This window comes from Saccostrea echinata, unplaced genomic scaffold, assembly GCF_033153115.1.
Source record: "Saccostrea echinata isolate AGI-Se365-2 ecotype Australia unplaced genomic scaffold, CSIRO_AGI_Sech_v1 ptg000010l, whole genome shotgun sequence".
NCBI classification, from domain to species: Eukaryota; Metazoa; Mollusca; class Bivalvia; order Ostreida; family Ostreidae; genus Saccostrea; species Saccostrea echinata.
Window position 1 is genome coordinate 187,114 of NW_026889759.1, and position 21,902 is coordinate 209,015.

The 21,902-nt window shown below is 34.3% G+C and overlaps 1 protein-coding gene across 1 annotated transcript in view; it reads left to right on the top strand.

Annotated features, from left to right (window-relative positions):
• The window catches only part of LOC133184096 (bifunctional methylenetetrahydrofolate dehydrogenase/cyclohydrolase, mitochondrial-like), a 140,147-nt gene that overhangs the window by 14,072 nt on the left and 104,173 nt on the right, over positions 1–21,902 (top strand). The window contains exon 2 of the mRNA XM_061318927.1: positions 5,510–5,697. Within this exon, the coding sequence (XP_061174911.1) occupies positions 5,510–5,697 (188 nt within the window). The remainder of the gene's footprint in view (positions 1–5,509; positions 5,698–21,902) is intronic.

Sequence of the window (21,902 nt, forward strand, 5' to 3'; positions counted from 1 at the left end):
TGAAAAAAGCAGACAAACTATTTGCATGTGTATAATGAGCAATTAGCCTTCAACCGAATTTGGTAGAGGTGTCTGGCATCAAAAAAGGACTAAGTTGGTTTAACATTGAAAATATATTACACATTTAAATATCTTTTTCTTGAAAATCTAATTACAATATGTTTGAATTTATTTTTTGAAAATTAGCCCTATATTAAATTGTGAAATTCATGTCCCGAGGGTAAGATTTCAGCCCAGGTAGTAGGCTAAGTTAGTCTTGTATTGAAAATAAAAGGCGTAATTACGCCTTTTGAAAAGGCGTAATAACACCTTTTCGAAAGGCGTAATAACGCCTTTTTGAAAGGCGTGATGACGCCTTTTTGAATATAATTTGTGCTTAGGTTTGATTTTGATAAAAAAAATCCATCAAGTGATAAGATATGGAGAATTGAAACAACGAAAATAAATCTTTTAGACCCTGTTCACACAAAAAGCACAAAAATATGACATACATGTACATGTATATTGGATATGATTACCGAAAAGGAAAAATGTTCAATTTTCCTAATACATGTATGGTGCTCTACCACTACGCCACGCAGGCGACTTAATAATAACTAATAAACTATAACATGCCGTAAAATACTACTATGATACGTATCATAGTAGTATTTTACCGCATGTTATGGTTTATTAGTTATTATTAAGTCGCCGGTGTGGCGGAGTGGTAGAGTGTCCTCTCTAAAGTCGCGGAGTTAAGGAGTTGATCCTTACGTTGCGGGTTCGAATCCCACTGGGACGTGGAGACCAGTCCTTCGGATGAGACCGTATAAACAGAGGTTCTGTGTCCCAGTAGGTGCTGGCACGAAAAAGATCCCTCACTGCTCAATGGCCCTAAGTGCCGAGCATGGGTCAAAGTTTGCAACTTTCCACCGGCAAGTTGCTGTAAACTTTAATAATGGAATTGTAAACATGTTTATACATTTTAGTTTTCAAAATTCAGGGCACGTTGCCATGGTAACCATGTTACATAACAACACGTTTTTGCCTTAATGAGTTAATGCTATTTACTTCTTTGACAACACATAAAGCAAGTTTGAAGAAATTCCGTGACTATTTATTCTCCCACTTATATATAAGAGTCGAAGTAATTACAGGGAATGAATCTTTGAAACACTCAGTGTAATCAAGTGGTTGTTATGTGCTCAAAATCGATTCTATGGGGAAATTTATGTAACAAAAATACTTTTATGAGGTCCAAAATGCATTTTAAATTTGCTAAATTGCAATTTTAAGACTAAATTTGAAACATTTCTTACTACTGTACATGAATATCTACCAAAATTAAGCTTTGTCGCCTTGTTGCTATGGGGAATTCACTGTTCCCATGGAGATAAGTAACTGTACAATAGTCGTTAGTTTGCCAAGAAGTCTGATTTATACTCTGTCACTTTAAAATTTATTTCTGGTACCCTAAGATAACAACTTATGCAATATTTCTTTGTAACACTTTACAATGATTCACTGTTCATTTATCAAAACATCCATTATTGTTGCTAGGCAACGGGCACTAATTTTCAAAAATCCCACGTGTTTGAATTCGGATTTCAACAGGAAGATTCCTCTACTTTAACGTGAAATGCACGCAAAAGCTGTAATTTTTAGATGCAAATTTCAATTTGACCTTGAATATTGCCAAAATCAAGAAAAATGCTGAATCAGCAAAAAATCCAAAACATGTACATCTTCCAATGTCTATCACAGAACTATCTTTAAATCTGATATCTATGTGTTGGGTTGTTAAAACACTTAAAATGTGTATCTTCATAATACCAGTGAAGAGGAATAATTTTATTCCTATTTACATTTCATTTCAAGTCTTTTAAAAAAGATAGGTGACTTTTCGCCCTACCACATGGAAAAAGTGGCCGGTTGCTAGGGAAATTTCTTTGGCCAGGTTTCCATAGTAACCATGAACCAAAACATTTTTTATTTTGTATACATGGATCATAGCGCAAAAGAAATCTATGTGTGAAAAATCATCAAATTCTGAGAACCTTCATGTATCACCTTTTGTCTGATTTTTATATGGACTGGTACTTTAAAAAGAAAAACGAGGCGATTATAGCTGCATGAACATAAAAAAAAAAAACTTTTGTGTGAATGGTCATTAAAATAATGGTAAATTATTGATAACACTATAAGTTGTGAATATATCTATATATTGAAAGACTATTACATATATGTAGTAGGTTTTCCTAATAAATTTATCGGTAAAATTTGTATATATTCCTCACTGAGAGCATCATGGCAACTAACCCGAAGTACAATATGTACTTCATAATAAACTCAAATACAATTAAAGCTGTAAAATATTTGTGCTTTAATCGATACATTTCAGTTTTTTTTTCTGAATACAGTCTTTTGTATCGAATAGCCGGCCTATTCATAGGGCATTAAAAGCTAATTTTTACACAGGTTTATAAATATGTATGTACCTTATTGATGTAAAAAAAAGTAAAGTACATTTTTTACGTATCAATAAGGTACATACATATTTATAAACCAAGACCCAAGTACCTGTGAATTTAAAAAAAAATCAATTTATCAGTAAAATGTGCATATTCCCTGCTTTTATCCTGACAGAAATGAAATAACAGCATCTGAAGTACAATATCCATAACATAGCATAACAGGTTTCACAATAAATGTCAATTAATGAAATTGTTATTTTTCAAATTTTTACAAAATGGGGGAAGGGGGGTTGGGGGTCGAGATGTACATCTACTTCTTGCAGAAGTTTGAACAAAGTATTCCTTCCTGCTATAAGCCGGGATGTCTCTCCCAAAATTGTGAATTTCATGGCCCCTGGATCAGGGGTTCTGGTGTTAGGACGGGACTCGATCTTCATGATCCTTTATAGCTTTTGTCCAACAATACAACATGGCAGCCAAAAACTGAATTTTGGCGGTCTGTTGTTGGGTTCCTGTTGTTTATATTTGTTGATCATTGAGCCCAACATTAAAATTTCTCTTGAACCCAATCAAATTGTATAAGGAAACTGCTTACAAACTGCTTACAAAACTGCTAAGGAAAACTGTCTTCTCCTCAAGAATAGGTGACCAAGATATAACTGCTAGGAAAACTGATTACTGCTTAAAAACTGCTAAGGAAAACTGTTTACTCCAAAGGCACTAGCAGTCACAAAAGAACAGAAAAAGCCAAACTGCCTGAAACTGTTTGAAAACTGCTTAAAATTTGCAAAACTGCTAAAGAACTGCCTAATAACTGCCTATATAGGCAGTTCACCTTTCCATGGGTCTATTTATTATATAGTGAAAATGTATTAATGCTTTAAAAATCTTCTTCTCGAATCCTGGGTTTTATTTAAACAAATTAAATACATAGTTATGATAAGCAAGAGTGACTCTACCAAAATTGTGAAATTCATAGCCCCAGGGTCAGGGGTTCTGGTGGTAGGGTGGGGCTATATAGATCCTATAGCGAAAGTGCATTATTTCTTTGAAAATCTTCTTCTCTTATTTTAACAAATTAAATACATAGTTATTATAACCAAGGATGCCTCTCCCAAAATTGTGAATTTCATGACCCTTGGATCAGGGGTTCTGGTTTTAGGGCGGGACTCTATTTATTATATAGTGAAAATGTATTAATGCTTTAAAAATCTTCTTCTCGAATCCTGGGTTTTATTTAAACAAATTAAATACATAGTTATGATAAGCAAGAGTGACTCTACCAAAATTGTGAAATTCATAGCCCCAGGGTCAGGGGTTCTGGTGCTAGGGTTGGGCTATATAGATCCTATAGTGAAAGTGCATTATTTCTTTGAAAATCTTCTTCTCTACTCCTGGGTATTATTTAAACGAATTAAATATATAGTTATGATAAGCAAGAGTGACTCTACCAAAATTGTGATATTCATAGCCCCAGGGTTAGGGGTTCTGGTGCTAGGGTGGGGCTATATAGATCCTATAGTGAAAGTGCATTATTTCTTTGAAAATCTTCTTCTCTACTCCTGGGTATTATTTAAACATATTAAGTATATAGTTATGATAAGCAAGAGTGACTCTACCAAAATTTTGAAATTCATAGCCCCAGGGTCAGGGGTTCTGGTGCTAGGGTGGGGCTATATAGGTCGTACAGTGAAAGTGCATTATTTCTTTGTAAATCTTCTTCTCTACTCCTCGGTATTATTTTAACAAATTAAAAACATAGTTATGATAAGCAAGGATGCCTCTTCCAAAATTGTGAATTTCATGGCCCCTGGATCAGGGGTTCTGGTGTTAGGGCGGGACTCTATTTATTATATAGTGAAAATGTATTAATGCTTTAAAAATCTTCTTCTCTTTTCTTGGGTATTATTTAAACAAAGTAAGTAATTTTTTTGAAAATATTTTTTTCTGCTTCTGGTTAAAAGCAAAGAAGCAAAGTATATAGTTATGATGAGCAAGAGTGTTTCTTCCAGAGTAGCGAATGGTGTAAGGGTGGGGCTCTTGATAATATAGTGAAAATGCATTAATCCTGTCTGCTCCTTAGTGTTAAGCAGATAAACAAAGTGATAACTTATGATAAGCAAACTTCTAATCCCAGGGTGAGAGGCTCTGGTGTTTTTCAGTGGGGAGGGGGCTCTATTGATAATATAGTGAATCTGTAGTAAAAATGCATTATTTCTTTAAAAATCTTCTCTGCACCTGGGCATATCAGAGGCAAAAAGAGTAAAAGTTTTAATAAGGAAGAGTATTTTCCCCAGATTTTTTAACATCTGGACCATTTGGTCAAGTGTTCTGGTCCTGGCCAGAGCTCTATTAATTTATATTCTACTGGGAGGAGTTATTCCCCTTTACCATTTACTTTTGATAATTAATCACTGTAAATAATGTACTTGAAAGGTTAAAAGATTGAGTGAATTATGCAAGAATTATTATTGTATAATACAAAAAGTACTTTCATAGTTTTAATATAAGGTAGACTTGTAAGTAATAGATAAATAAAAATGAGACAAAAATAACTTGTCTTATTAAATGTTCATCAAAGTCCAAGAGAGGCCAATGTAAGAAATTTCAACAAGGAATTAAGATAGTACAGAAGCACAGATAGTTTGTTAAAATACTGTATGGTGATAGTGATAAATGGGGAACAGATTAGAACCTAATTTATGAACTGTTAATGAATACTAGACTAATTATTTTGTTGATCCTTATCACCCTATTTTTCTTGCTTTTGGGCAACAAAGCTTCACCTTTAAGTTCATTTTATACTCTAATCCTCTAAATTGTTGTATTATACTCAGGTGACCATTAAGGCCCTTGGGCCTCTTGTTTTTCTTTGCAGGCAAATGCATGAAGTATCAGTCTACTATGCTTGTAGTAAATAAAAAGCTGACCACCCTTAGATTTATTTACACCTTTAATGAAGCTACAAAGCAAGCAACACATGCATTCCTTGGAACACTCTAGTCTTTAATTATGTATAAGAAGATAGGGTTTGTTTGTGCATTTTATCTTTTCAGATTTATGTCTGCTAAGTTGATTGATGGGCACAAGCTAGCAAGAGAAATAAAAGATGAAGTGAAATTTGAAATAGAGAAATTATTGAAAGCTGGCAAGCGTAGCCCAGCTTTATGTGTGGTCCAAGTTGGTGATGATCCGGCTAGTAAAACTTACATAAAAAGTAAAATCAAAGCATGTCAGTATACAGGTAATCTTTTTGTGTGTAACTAAATTACGTAACAGTATAGTAACATCTTAAAAGAAAAAACAAAAACATACTGTTCATTTGTTTGTAAAGTTTGATTGTTATTAGCTCACCTGAGCCGAAGGCTCAAGTGAGCTTTTCTGATCACATTTTGTCTGTAGTCCGTCTGTCCGTCTGTCTGTCTGTCCGTCCATCCATCCGTCTGTAAACTTTTCACATTTTCGACTTCTTCTCAAGAACCACTGGGCCAATTTCAACCAAACTTGCCACAAAGTATCCTTGGGTGAAGGGGATTGAAGTTTGTTCAAATGAAGGGCCACGCCCTCTTTCAAGGGGAGATAATGAAGATTTAGTGAAAAATTAATAGCATCTTTTAAAAATCTTCTTCTCAAGAACCACAAAGCCAGGGAAGATGAAACTCATGTGGAAGCATCCTCAGGTAGTGTAGATTCAAGTTTGTTCAAATCATGACCCCCGGGGGTAGGGCGGGGCCACAGTGGAGGATCAAAGTTTTACATAGAAATATATAGGAAAAACCTTTAAAAATCTTCTTCTCAAGAACAGCAAAGCCCTAATTAGTCATATTTATATGGCAGCATCCTCAGGTAGTGTAGATTCAAATTTGTCCAAATCATGACCCCTGGGGGTAGGGCAGGGCCACAATGGAGGATCAAAGTTTTACATAGAAATATATAGGAAAAATCTTTAAAAATCTTCTTCTCAATAACAGCAAAGCCCTAATTTTCATATTTATATGAAAGCATCCTCAGGTAGTGTAGATTCAAGTTTGTTCAAATCATGACCCCCCGGGGGTAGGGCGGGGCCACAATGGAGGATCAAAGTTTTACATAGAAATATATAGGAAAAATCTTTAAAAATCTTCTTCTCAGGAACAGCAAAGCCCTGATTGATCATATTTATGTGGAAGTATCCTCAGGTAGTGTAGATTCAAGTTTGTTCAAATCATGACCCCCGGGGGTAGGGCAGGGCCACAATGGAGGATCAAAGTTTTACATAGAAATATATAGGAAAAATCTTTAAAAATCTTCTTCTCAATAACAGCAAAGCCATGATGAGTCATATTTATATGGAAGTATCCTGAGGTAGTGTAGATTCAAGTTTGTTCAAATCATGACCCCCCGGGGGTAGGGCAGGGCCACAATGGAGGATCAAAGTTTTACATAGAAATATATAGGAAAAATCTTTAAAAATCTTCTTCTCAATAACAATAAAGCCCTAATTGGTCATATTTATATTGCAGCATCCTCAGGTAGTGTAGATTCAAATTTGTCCAAATCATGACCCCCGGGGGTAGGGCAGGGCCACAATGGAGGATCAAAGTTTTACATAGAAATATATAGGAAAAATCTTTAAAAATCTTCTTCTCAATAACAGCAAAGCCCTAATTGGTCATATTTATATGAAAGCATCCTCAGGTAGTGTAGATTCAAGTTTGTTCAAATCATGACCCCCCGGGGGTAGGGCGGGGCCACAATGGAGGATCAAAGTTTTACATAGAAATATATAGGAAAAATCTTTAAATATCTTCTTCTCAGGAACAGCAAAGCCCTGATTGATCATATTTATATGGAAGTATCCTCAGGTAGTGTAGATTCAAGTTTGTTCAAATCATGACCCCCAGGGGTAGGGTGGGGCCACAATGGAGGATAAAAGTCTGAAATAGAAATATATAGGAAGATATGTTCTGATGAAGAACTGGAAAGCCATGATTAGTCAATTGATATGGAAGCATCCTCAGGTAGTGTAGATTCAAGTTTGTTAAAATGATGACCCCAGGGGATAGGGATGGGCCATAATGGGGGATCGAAAATTTTACATAGGAACATATAGGAAAATATCTTCTTCTCAAGAACTGAAAATCATGTTTAGTCATTTTGATATGGAAGCATCCTCAGGTAGTGTAAATTCAATTTTGTTCAAATGATGACCCCCGAGGGTAGGGTGGGGCCCAATAAGGGGATCAAAAGTTTTACATAGGAACATATAGAAAAAAATTTCTTCTCAAGAACAGAAAAGCTATGTTTAGTCATATTGATATGGAAGCATCCTCAGGTAGTGTAGATTCAAGTTTGTTCAAATGATGACCCCTGGGATAGGGAGGAGCCACAATGGGGGATCAAATTTTTACAGAGAAATATATGGGAATTTTTTTTTAAAATCTTCTCATGTACAACAAAGCCATTTGCTAAAACAAATTATATATTGACATGGAAGCATCATCAGGTAGTTTAAAATTCAAGTCCCCCCCCCCCCCCTCCCCCAGGAATCTTTTCAATACTGAACTGATTTGTGCTTTTGCCTTGCCAATGTGCTCAGGTGAGCGATGTGGCCCATGGGCCTCTTGTTTTTTGTTATTTTCATCTTTGGTGAAGGTCATTCGAAGAAGTATGTTCACTTTTTCCATAAAATGGTACTGCCCATATACCAATTAACTGACCTAGTCCTAATGTCATATTTCAAGCATCCATGTAAAGTAAAAACTTAGTGCTTTCATTTCCTATATTAAAAAAGTTTCCTCTGAGAGTCCAGGAACTACAAAACAGGCTATGTGAAATTGCAGTATTCTAGAATCTTGAAAAAAATGGTTGTATTTGAGTAAAAAAGATTTTTTTCAATAAAGAATTGAAATATGAGTCCATCCCCCCCCCCCCCCCCCGAAAAAAAACATAAAAACTGAAGTATAATATTCTGAAACAGTTCTTTTATTATATAATTGAAAATATTAAAAAACAGCTTTAATTTCTGGCCATTTTGAAGAAATTTTCAGGATTTGACAATAATGACGCAATTTATGATGTCATAATATATGGGCTAGTGAAAAATTGCACCATTTTTAGGTCACCTGAGTCACACAGGTAACCTATTGATATCTCTTTTTGTCCACTGTGGTGCGTCATGCGTCATTTATTAACATTTGTACATTTTCAGCTTCTTCGCGGAAAGGGCTGATTCAATTCCAACCAATTTTGGCATATAGCATCTATGGGTGAAGGGGAACAAAATTATGAAATTCATGGTCCCTGTCTCCCTGGGGCCTTAGGGCTGGGGCTAAAACCATAAAAATTAATGCATTCTTAAAAAATTTGCTTCTTTACTCCTGGACATCAAGCAGTCAAACTTTTGGCATGATTGTAATAAGCATTTAGTCCTTTACCAAAATTGTGAAATTCATGGCTGCAGGGTCAGGGGTACTAGGGCACGGCTCTGTTGAATATATAGTGAAAATGCATTATTTCTTTAAAAAATCTTCTCCTCTCCTCCTGGGTATGAAGGAAACAAACTAAATGCATAGTTATGATAAGGAAGGGTGTCTCTCCTAAAATTGTGAATTTCATGGGTCAGGGGTTCTGGTGTTAGGGCAGGGCTCTTATGATTAAATAGTAAAAATGCATTATTTCTTTGAAAATCTTCTCCTCTGCTCCTGGGTGTGAAGCCGATGAATTAAGTACACAGTTTAAATGAGACAGGGTGCCTCTTCCAAAATTGTGAATTTCATGGCCCCTGGATCAGGGGTTCTGGTGTTAGGGCAGGGCTCTAATGATTATATGTAGTGAAAATCAATTATACATACCAGAAGTATATGTTGATAATGTCATTTAGAATTTCTACTGAATGCTAGGGGAGGCAAAGAAAGATAACTCTAAATCAGTGGAAGTTGTGACCTGTTGATATTTATTTGGTCGTGAATTGACAAGCAATACACCGGGTCACGAATTCTACTTGTAACACTTCCCTGGTGTTGACGTCCGAACAAGGTAAATATAATTTCTGTAGGTTCATAGAAAGCTATTTTTACTCAGATTTAATCAATTACAACTTGAAATGTTAACAAAAAAAACAATTTAAATGCACATATTATGAATTTGTCAAACAGAAAAAAATTATTTGCAAAGGTATTTCTGCCTGCTTCAAGTTGCATCACAGATTAAAAGTTGCCAAATATAATTAGATATTTTTATGCAAAATCGCAGTTTGAACAGAGGAAGCAATTTTTGTCACTCATTTTTAGGTCACCTGAGTCACTCAGGTGACCTATTGCTATCTCTTTTCGTCCGTCGTCGTGCGTCATCCGTCGTTCGTCGGTCGTAAACTTTTGAACATTTTCAGCTTCTTCTCTGGAACCAGTGAACCAATTTCAACCAATTTTGGCATATAGCATCTATGGGTAAAGGGGAACAAAAATTGTGAAATTCGTGGCCCCTGCCCCCCTGGGGCCTGAGGGGTGGGGCTAAAACCACCAAAATTAATGCAATCTTTAAAAATCTTCTTCTTTACTCCTGGACATCAAGCAGTCAAACTGTTGACATGATTGTAATAAGCATTGAGCCCTCTACCAAAATTGTGAAATTCATGGCCCAAGGGTCAGGGGTTCTGGTGCTAGGGCGGGGCTATATAGAACATATAGTGAAAGTACATTATTTCTTTGAAAATCTTCTTCTCTACTCCTGGGTATTATTGAAACAAATCGAATACATAGTTATGATGAGCAAGGGTGACTCTACCAAAATTGTGAAATTCATGGCCCCAGGGTCAGGGGTTCTGGTGTTAGGGCGGGGCTATATAGAACATATAGTGAAAGTGCATTATTTCTTTGAAAATCTTCTTCTCTACTCCTGGGTATTATTGAAACAAATTGAATACATAGTTATGATGAGCAAGAGTGACTCTACCAAAATTGTGAAATTCATAGCCCCAGGGTCAGGGGTTCTGGTGTTAGGACGGGGCTATATAGATCATATAGTGAAAGTGCATTATTTCTTTGAAAATCTTCTTCTCTACTCCTTGGTATTATTGAAACAAATTGAATACATAGTTATGATAAGCAAGAGTGACTCTACCAAAATTGTGAAATTCATGGCCCCTGGGTCAGGGGTTCTGGTGCTTAGGCGGGGCTCTTTTGATTATATAATGAAAATGCATTAATTATTTGAAAATCTTCTTCTCTACTCCTGGGTATTATTAAAACAAATTGAATACATAGTTATGATAAGCAAGAGTAACTCTACCAAAATTGGGAAATTCATAGCCCCAGGGTCAGGAGTTCTGGTGCTAGGGTGGGGCTATATAGATCATATAGTGAAAGTGCATTATTTCTTTGAAAATCTTCTTCTCTACTCCTTGGTATTATTGAAACAAATCAAATACGTAGTTATGATGAGCAAGAGTGACTCTACCAAAATTGTGAAATTCATGGCCCCTGGGTCAGGGGTTCTGGTGCTAGGGTGGGGCTATATAGATCATATAGTGAAAGTGCATTATTTCTTTGAAAAGCTTCTTCTCTTCTCCTGGGTATTATTTAAACAAATACATGGTTATGATAAGCAAGGATGCCTTTTCCAAATTTGTGAATTTCATGACCCCTGGATCAGAGGTTCTGATGTTAGGGCGGGACTCTATTTATTATATAGTGAAAATGCATTAATGCTTTAAAAATCTTCTCTGCACCTGGGCATATCAGAGGCAAAAAGGGTAAAAGTTTTAATAAGGAGGGTACTTTTACCAGACTTTTGAACATCAAGACCATTTGGTCAAGTGTTCTAGTCCAGGCCAGGGCTCTATTAATTTGTATTCTACTGAGAGGAGTTATTCCCCTTTGCCATTTACTTGTGATAATTAATCACTGTAAATAATGTACTTGAAAGGTTAATAGAATAAGAGAATTATGCAAGAATTTTTATTGTATAATACAAAAAGTCCTTTCATAGTTTTTATGATCAGGTAGACTTGTCTTATTAAGGTTTTCCATCCCTAATAGGAACTAATTCTCTATCATTAAATATCAATCATGTATATAATACTCTGATATTAATTCAAAGAACTTTACAGTAGAAAAGGATTTACCAAGTGAAAGTTTCAAAAAGGTAATTAACTAAGCAGTATTTAATTAATAGAAATTGCATTGAAGTCTATGGAGACAAGCGATTTTTTTTAAATAAAAATTCAGATAATAAGAATATCAATAACTACTGTGGTGGAAAGATCCATTAAATCATTAGAAATAGAATGACAATTGAAAACAATTTTTTTACCGTATATTTTTTTAAAATTGATTTTTATTACTTAAAAAAAGAGGGAGATAACTCTTCAACAAAGGTCAAGTCATAAATTAGGACACTTCCATTCTTACATGCTAATAGTAATAAATGTAGATTATGTCTAAATATACTGAGTATTCCACCCGTACACATCTGTTATGTATTCAAATTCATTGAATCTGAGGCTATTAGGGATGGAATACCAGTACCTTAAATGGTCATCAAAGACCAAGAGTCTTACTCAGGCCAATGTAAGAGATTTCCACAAGGAATTAAAAGAGTACAGAAGCACTGATAGTTTCTTAATATACTGTCTGGTGAGAGTGATAAATGGGGAACAGATTAGAACCTAATTTATGAACTGTTAATGAATACTAGACTAATTATTTTGTTAATCCTGATCACCCTATTTTACTTGCTTTTGGGCAACAAAGCTTCACCTTTCAGTTCATTTTATACTCTATGGATCCTCTAAATTGTTGTATTATACTCAGGTGACCGTTAAGGCCCTTGGGCCTCTTGTTTAAGTGTATTGAAGTGGTGTTTTGGTGTTTGATTACCTCCCTGTTGTTTATAGTTTTGTTCTATATACGTGACATATTTTCACGTTAGGTATGTTCTATGCATTTTCTTTAAAAGAAAACTTTTAATTAATGGCAGCATCTGCTTATGAATAATATCATATATAGTGTATAAGTTTATTTTAAATGCACGGCATTTCTTGATGTTCTGTGTTATGCTATACTAGTACAATGAAACTGGTTATATATAGGAGTTATCCTTCCCAACTGAAAATTCATCTTTGCTGTCAGGTTAGATTATTTCCCTTGAGTCACAGATCGCTGTGTGAGCTAGGCTGTACATATAACTTGATTTTATGAAATCCAGAAGGTACTGAAGCAAATTTCATTTAGAATCTACAATTATTTGGAGATAAAATAATGAAAAATGACATTTGACCTTATAATCTTTTATTTTAATTTTTAAGAAGAAGTGCTACGTCATTACACATTTTCATTCATATTTTACAAGTAATTCACTCGATTTCAACATCAATGGTCGTATTTTGGATAAATAAATAAAATGATTATTTTAAGTTTCAAAATTTATTTGTTCTCATTCCATGATTACATGGAACCTGAATAGTAATTGTCAATTTGGCTATTTCCAGGGCTTGATCTGGCCTTCACAAGATTGATCGTAATCGGTATTCAATCCTTGAGATTTCTTGTGCAATGTTTGCCAAACTGGGATTGTGTAGACTCTTATAATATTAAAGTTCATAATCTTTGGAAAATTACTGACACGTCCCTAGATTATTTTCTCAAAATTATCGTCTTGTCCTGTCAAAATAAGTTGTGAAGCAATTTGTTTATAATTTACCATTTAACAAATTAATTATATCAACACTCCGGCGACTCACAGGTGTAGTATCATCAATATAAACACCCAATTAACACGTCCTTCCCAGCCCCAGGCGTTCACTGTTATCCAGGAAAGTCCAAGCTGCATTAATTTTACGCTTGATTGACATGTATACATGCACAATCAAAACTTTAAGAGATAGAGAGTAAAAAACAATGAAATGTGTGTAATGGGACCCAGGTCTTGGTTTGAGAGATAGAGAACTTCGAAAGATGGGGAGTTTGAGAGATCAGGAGTAAATTTGCTAAGTTATATAGAGGAAAAAAACGGGACCGGAGGTTCACTTCAAGAGATCGAGAACTTCGAGAGATCAGAGTTCGAGCCATCAAGAGTCACCTGTACATAGTTATAATGAGGAAGGTTGTCTCTTCCAAAATTGTGAATTTTATGGCCCCTGGGTCAGGGGTTCTGGTATTAAAGCAGGGCTTTAATGATTATATTGTGAAAATGCATTAATTCTTTGAAAAATCTCCTCCTCTGCTCCTGGGTATTAAGCTGATGAATTAAGTAAATCATATACGGTACCAATTTTGATGCACCAGATGCGCATTTCCACAAATTATGTCTCTTCAGTGATGCTCATGCTGAAGCTTTGGAAATCCGAAATATTTATATAAAAAAAACTTTGAAGAGCTGAATAAAGGGGTGCCAAAGATTGGAGCCAAATAGATCGAAGGATCAGAGCTATGCATGAGGAATGAAATGCACAGTTATAATGAGACAGGCACCCTGTCTCAAAATTGTGAATTTCATGGCCCCTTGGTCAGGGGTTCTGGTGTTACTGGGCAGGGCTCTAATGAATATATAGTTAAAATGCATTAATTCTTTGAAAATCCTCTCCTCTGCTCCTGGGTATGAAGATGATGAATTAATTACATGATGAGGAAGGGTGCATTTTTCCAAAATTGTGAATTTCATGGCCCCTGGGTCAGGGGCTCTGGTGTAAGGGCAGGGATCTAAAGATTATATAGTTAAAATGCATTAATTCTTTGAAAAACCCTCCTCTGCTCCTGGGTATTAAGTCGATAGATTGAGTACATAGTCATAATAAGGAAGAGTGCTTCTTCCCAAATTGTGAATTTCGTGGCCCCTGGGACAGGGGTTCCGGTGTTAGGGCAGGGCTCTAATGATTATATAGTGAAAATGCATTAATCCTTTGAAAATCTTCTTCTCTGCTCCTGGGCATTAAGCATAAAACTGAGTGCCTTGTTATGATAATGAAAGGTGTCTCTCAAAATTGTGAAAGATGTCCCCCAGGGTCAGGGGTTCTGGGGGGGGGGGCTTATTGAATATGTAGAGAAAATAAATTAATGGTTTGAAAATCTTCTTCTCTGCTCCTGGGTATTAAGAAAACAAACTAATACATAGTTATGATGAGGAAGGGTGCCTCTTCCAAAATTGTGAATTTCATGGCCCCTGGGTCAGGGCTTCTGGTATTTGGGCAGGGCTGTATTGAGTATATAGCAGAAATGCATCAATACTTTGAAAATCTACTCCTTAAGCAAACAAACTAAATGCTATAATATAAATATAAGAACCGGATAGCTGGTATTTTCTGTGGTTTGATATTTTGGTGATTTGACCCCTGAAAGGTAGCAAATTAATTTCTGTGTTTTCATTTTCTGTGGTTGCATTATTATAACGCAAAATATTATTTATGGGATATGAATACCAGTTTCTAAAGATTTGGCAGAACACTGCCATGTTTACGTTTTATAAATTCATTTAAAGACATGTTAATCAAAGGTGTGAGAACTGGTACTAAGCTCAACTATCTTTCAGTTAATCTTCGTCAACTTTTTTCAGATCCTTTTTATTTCATACATCCGTAAGCATTTTTTTTTTTTTAAGAATGTAAAGTAAGATGTTATGAAATAATATTAAACCAAGTTGACTGACATACACACCACTTATCAGACTTGCACGTATAAAATATCTGAATTAATATTGAAGAAATATTTTGCGATTGTAATTTTTGCAGATTTGTCCTATCCACAAAACTCCGCAAAAATTGGACAACAGCAGAAAATACCTGTTATACGGTAGATGTGCCTTTTCTCTGCTCCTGAGTATTTTGGAGGCAAACAGAGTACAAAATTGTAATAAGTGAAGCAAATGAGAGTTTCTCCCCTTTGCTAAATCATGTTAAATCAAGAAATCCTTGTATTTAATTTAATCAACAGGTTATTTGATTGAATGAGAATACAAAAAAGAATGTTATATATATACAAAATTAAAATGAATGTTTGGTTTAAACAAGCAAAGCATGCTCAAGTTGGATTCTTGTTTGGAAACCAGTATAAAAGATTGACATAAAGATTATTTATGTATCAAAAGACTAGCTGTAATTAGTATTTGTACACTGTTGTGTCCTGTTTGACAACTGTTGAGTTATTGTCAGGTAAATTCATGGAGATCAGAGTTTAGTAGGCAAGAGTCTGCATAAAGTTGTTTTATACTTTATTGAAGTGAATAGGGGACATGTTGTAGTTACTGACAAGTGACAAATAGCCATGTCGTAAAGCCAAGTGGCGATTGCTGGTAATATTAGTTATCCAAGTCCAATCATGTACGAGGATTTACCCCAGGTTGTATTCCATACACTCTGAGGCCGAAGGGTGTATGGAATACAACCAGGGATAAATCCCCGTACACCCTTGATTGGACCTGGATAACAAATTTATTTCCTATGTACCCAAATAAATTCTTTGTAAACAAGTCCAATCAACCGTGTTTCAAGCTATCGATAAGTTTTACTACGTCCTACAATGCATCGTGATATCATGTTATTTGCTTTTTATATCATAGAGAATTTATGCATTGTGACATCACGTTTTTTACCCCCGGCTCAAGTCTGAGTTTAACAAATTGAACACACCCAGTGAAACATAAACATTAACAATAACAGAGCTCGTGACCTGTTTACAAAACAGTTTACCTTTCACCGGGTGTGTTCAATTTGTTAAACTCTGCACACATCACTGAACACGGACTGACAGTACTGGTGAGCTGGTTTTGCTTTCTCTTATTTCTACTCTGAATTTTCTGGATTATAGTTTTTATATTTTTCATTAATACACAACAAAATTTCTACTTTTGTTAGGTATTATGGATAAAGTTTACTTTGTGAAAGTGCAAGAATGTGTCAGTCAAATGCGTCGAAATTCATAGTTTCAATAATTTCCAAATAAAATAAGGTTTTTTTTTATTAATTTCCTTGTAAAATGCTATAGAAAAATATAAGTCATGATATTATACAGAAAATATTAACTTCAAATCTGTGTCTATGCACCTTTAATTGTAGCACTAGGTAAGTGACAAAAACATATCTGTATATATTAAATACCTTACATACTAGGCAAGTGTCTTTTGATTATGTATATTTCATTCATTATCATCCTTGTAAGGCTTAGGCAAACCAAGTACCGCTCAGGTCTCACATGTTACAATAAGCAGAAATTCTTGTGCAACATAGCTTCATCTGTCTATTAATTTTGCTTTATACTTCTATCCTTTACAGTATTGTACATGTATTATACTCAGGTGACCGTTAAGGCCCTTGGGCCTCTTGTTTGCTCAAAGAAGTTGGGGGAGCTTATGTGATACTCTCAGTGTCGGCATTGGCGTCGGCATCCCAGGTTAAAGTTTTTGGTGCAGTTTCCTTATTAAGTACTTCTATGCCTTACATTAATCAGAGATGCATAAAAGATGCTTCTAGTGTGTTTCATTGTACCAGTCAAGGTTTCAGATGCTGCAATTTCAGCTAAGGAATGACCAGGTTAATGTTTTTAGAGAAGGTTAAAATTCTTGGGGCAGGTGTCGTATAATTTACGTTCTGGGTAACTTAGCCTTCCGGCTGGAATGCTAAATATCTATAATATTGGTTCTGGGCTATAATAAACGTTCCGGCCCGCGTAAGTTTGGTTCCGGCCATAATAAACGTTCCGGGCATCCAAGCACCCTTTTAAAAACTTTATTTATAATTAATATTTACAAACAATTTGGATTTTTTCTTTCTTTTAACGGGTTATACGATGCAGCAGCATTTAAATGTATATCGATATAGAAGAAGTCCCAATATACGGTCTTAAATTAATACATGTACCAATACTATAATCCATGGGATTTTACTTAATTATGTTGTTTCTTTGTATAAATAAAAGAACGCGAAGGTGTGAAACTTGTTTACATTGATATATATTTCCCATCATGTTGTTTTATGACTCCCTTCTATTGATATATATGCAGTCATGCGAATCGCTGTGTCATTTCCGCAATTTTAAAGGAGTTTTAGGCAAGGGGCACCCTGATCAGCTGGTAATGCTGATAGATGAATTATATTAATGATTTAAAAAAATTATTGGATAATATTATAATATCTTTATATATATTTTTTCAAACACCCATTGCGTTTTTGTAAAGCCAACTATATCATTAAATCCAGTACATGAGTGAACATAATAGGAGATGTATGAGCGAAGGACTTGCAAAGGTGTGAATAGACATTAATTTCAGCGGAAAATTTACAAAGCATTTACTATGAAGAAAAACAATTTCCTGTAATAATTCAATAAAAAATTTTGTGGATTTTTTTTTCTCAGATAAAATTTATATTTTTAAACAATCAATGTAATGCCAGCAAAGGTTTCAATGACACAGCTAAAAACTATATTGAATAAAACTCAACTCATTTTTATTTATACAGGTAAGTGCAGGTATCAGCATTTGTAATAATAACTCTGAAGAGGAAATGTAATACAGATACAGATTTGTATTTTACAATCATGAGAAATGAATAGTATTGTTAAGCCTGCGCAAAATCCTACACCCTCCCCCCGCAGGGAGCAGAAAACTTACTCCGACTGGCTAACGGAAGAGGCATAGATATAATCATATTTTACATAACAATTTGTTGAATGTCCATATGTATTTTAATTAAATATCACATTTTTTGCTAAATTGTCCATTTTTCCCCGCTAAAATTTCGAACGCCGAGATTTATATACCATGTATTCAGAACTGTTTTGTCACCTACCTCAATTTTCAAAAGGCATATCTGAATGATATATATATAAATAAATGAAGCTTCAAAACAATAATTATTTGGAAAGAAGAAGAGATTACTCTGTAATTCTGTTAAAACATGTTTTCCGCTATAGAATGCAGTGGAAAATGGAAAATATCCCCCCCCCCTTGAAACGAAAATGCGGTGTGTAGTTTTCGTCAGTTTAAAACTGCACAGCTCCATTTCAAGTTAGTCGAATTAGGCTTTCATCTTATAATCTTGAAAATGAGACAGGACGACATAATAAAATACTTAAGGAGAGTGGAATGTGTAGAATGTGTTAAAATGAACATGCGTGGATCTAGAAATATTTAAAAGGGGGGGGGGGTTGAAGATGAAATGAGAGTTGTTATAACGTACGAACGAAAACTTGAACTGGGAGGGGGCAGTGGTGAAGTAGAGGATGAATTTTGTTTTTCAAATTGCCTGCATTTTGAAATGCTTCTTTAAAAATATGTCAGGAAGTATTACTGAGAGAAGTCTTTTTTTCAAATTTGTACAATTATTAAGTGCTCACAACGTCCATGATCTCTGTAATTTTGGGACATATATCCATTATGTTTTCAAGTTGAGTGAAAGTTTTTTACTTATGTGATATGGTAATTCTCCATGATATCATTATACATGTATATGACGATTGTGTAATCTATAAAACTACCTTACAATGCCATTGTGTATTATTTTGCATTGTTTATTATTGTTGAAATGCGATAAGATATATGTCTACAGCAATTAATAAATAATAATAGACTTTTAAAGCTAAAATTGAAAGATTATGTGTCAAAGACAGGGTTACATACTCACATTAAATACTGGAATTGTTTTAGATTAATAGTTAAAAAAAAAGTTCAAACGCTTTAAGGTAAACACATTAGGTAAAGTGAGAAGTAATAAAAAACAAAATGCATTTGTGAAACACTGATGCTCCCGCACGGCAGTCTTTTGTGAAGGGTAAAGTTTCTAAAATGCAAGTTAAACTCTAAGGTCAAGGTCAAGAGATCAAAAATGTTGTTTTCAAAAAAAGGACTTGTATCAATGAAAGCCCAAGAACCAACCATTCAAAAGTTATATATGGCCAAGGTTATAGTTTTTAAAAGGTGGGTCAAACTCAAAGGGTCAAAATCAATGATACCCGGGGAAAGGACCAGTCACATGAAATATACAGGTGAAATATAAAAGCCCTAGCATGAAATATCAAAAGTTATGGCCAAGGTTAAAGTTAATTTTTTTTAATAGTTCAAACTCCAAGGTCAAGGTCAAAATTGTTGGTATCCTAGAGAAAGTCTTGTCACAAGAAATACATCTGTGAAATTAAAATTACTCTGGCTATTGTAACCTGGAACATCTATTATAACCGTTAACTTGGTTCCAGGGTTATTTTATCTGTGTTTTAAAGTGGGAGAAAATTAAAAGGTAACAAATAGCTTTGAAATTATTCTTATATAAATATTGCATGTAGTTGAGTGCACCCAAAGAAAACCATGGTCAACCGAGGCGCAGCTGAGGTTGACAATGGTTTTCGAAGGGTGAAAATTTTCAATGTTTCATTCAACTACTTGCAATATTTATTATATTATACTGAATTTTTATACAAATACATATAATGGTGTTGCATGTTGCTACGCTGGAGGGCGTGGCTTCATCATTCAGCGGGTAATCGTGTTTTTTAACGAAGTAATGTTTCTCAACGAATCAATTTTAACTAATTTACATGAAAGTATAATATCAGAAATTGTAACCCGGAACATGATTTATTGTTCCGGGCTACTTTTTCTTTGTAATAAAGTGGAAAAGAAACAACCTAGTAACAGAAATATTTGAAAATACTCTTAGCAATTCTAACTCAGAACGTTATATGTAATTATGACCATAATTTTAGTTCTTTACTACTTTTTCTTTGTAATAAAGTGGAAAAGAAACAACCTTGTAATAGAAATATTTGAAAATACTCTCAGCAATTGTAACCTGGAACGTTAATTATGACCATAATTTTAGTTCCGGGCTACTTTATCTTCGTAATAAAGTGGACAAGAAACAACCTAGTAACAAAAGATGTTTGAAAATACTCTCAGCAATTCTAACCCAGAACGTTAATTATGACCATAATTTTAGTTCCAGGCTACTTTATCTTCGTAATAAAGTGGACAAGAAACAAACTAGTAACAATGATATTTGAAAATACTCTCAGCAATTCTAACCTGGAACGTTAATTATGACCATAATTTTAGTTCCGGGCTACTTTTTCTTTGTAATAAAGTGGAAAAGAAACAACACAGTAACAAAAGTTGTTTGATAATACACAGCAATTGTAACCCGGAACGTTAATTATGACCATAATTTTAGTTCTTTACTACTTTTTCTTTGTAATAAAGTGAAAAGAAACAACCTAGTAACAGAAATATTTGAAAATACTCTCAGCAATTCTAACTCTGAACGTTACATGTAATTATGACCATAATTTTAGTTCTGGACTACTTTTTCTTTGTAATAAAGTGGAAAAGAAAAAATTAACCCAGTAACAAAAGATGTTTGAAAATACACAGCAATTGTAACCTGGAACGTTAATTATGACCATAATTTTAGTTCCGGGCTACTTTTTCTTTGTAATAATGTGGACAAGAAACAACCTAGTAAAATGATATTTGAAAATACACAGCAATTGTAACCCGGAACGTTAATAATGACCATAATTTTAGTTCTGGGCTACTTTTTCTTTGTAATAATGTGGACAAGAAACAACCTAGTAACAATGATATTTGAAAATACACAGCAATTGTAACCCGGAATGTTAATTATGACCATAATTTTGGTTCGGGCTACTTATTCTTTGTAATAAAGTGAAAAGAAACAACCTAGTAACAGAAATATTTGAAAATACTCTCAGCAATTCTAACCCTGAACGTTAATTATGATCATAATTTTGGTTCCGGGCTACTTTGTCTTCGTAAGAAAGTAAAAAAGAAACAACCTAGTAACAAAAGATGTTTGAAAATACATAGCAATTGTTACCCAGAACATTAATTAATTTTTATTCATAATAAATTAATTTTTCTTCGTAAAAAAGTGGAAAAGAAACAACCTAGTACATGTAACAAATATGTTTGAAAATACTCTCTGCAATTGTAACCCAGAATGTTAATTCTGACAGTAATTATGGTCCTGGACTACTTTATCTTTGTTATGAAGTGGAACAGAAACAACTTGGATACAAAAAAGTCTGAAAAAACTTTATTATTATCTTTTTATAAGGTGCATGGAATAAAATGAACAGGAAACAAAAATGTTTGATATTACTCTCAGAAATTGTAACCTGGAATAATAATTATTTTTAATTTGCAAATGATAAACAAAAAAAATTAACAATCTTACATTTTTGCAGATGCTATAATTTAAACTCCTCCATTTTGGGGGGGGGGGGGGGGCTCAGATAATTAACTAACATTCTTTTCTATTTTGGAGCTGTTATAACCTCATTTTTTTAAATGTGGGGGAGGGGACTGAGATTTAAAAAAAATGGAGGAGTGTTACATTATTGCAGCTTGCCTTTTGCCTACATGTATATATTTGATTTTTTCTCTACAAATTTTGATATTCATTAAACATAATGGTATGTATAAAGCGATAAAGTTTTAAAGTGTCATAAAAATTGTCATTTTTTTAAT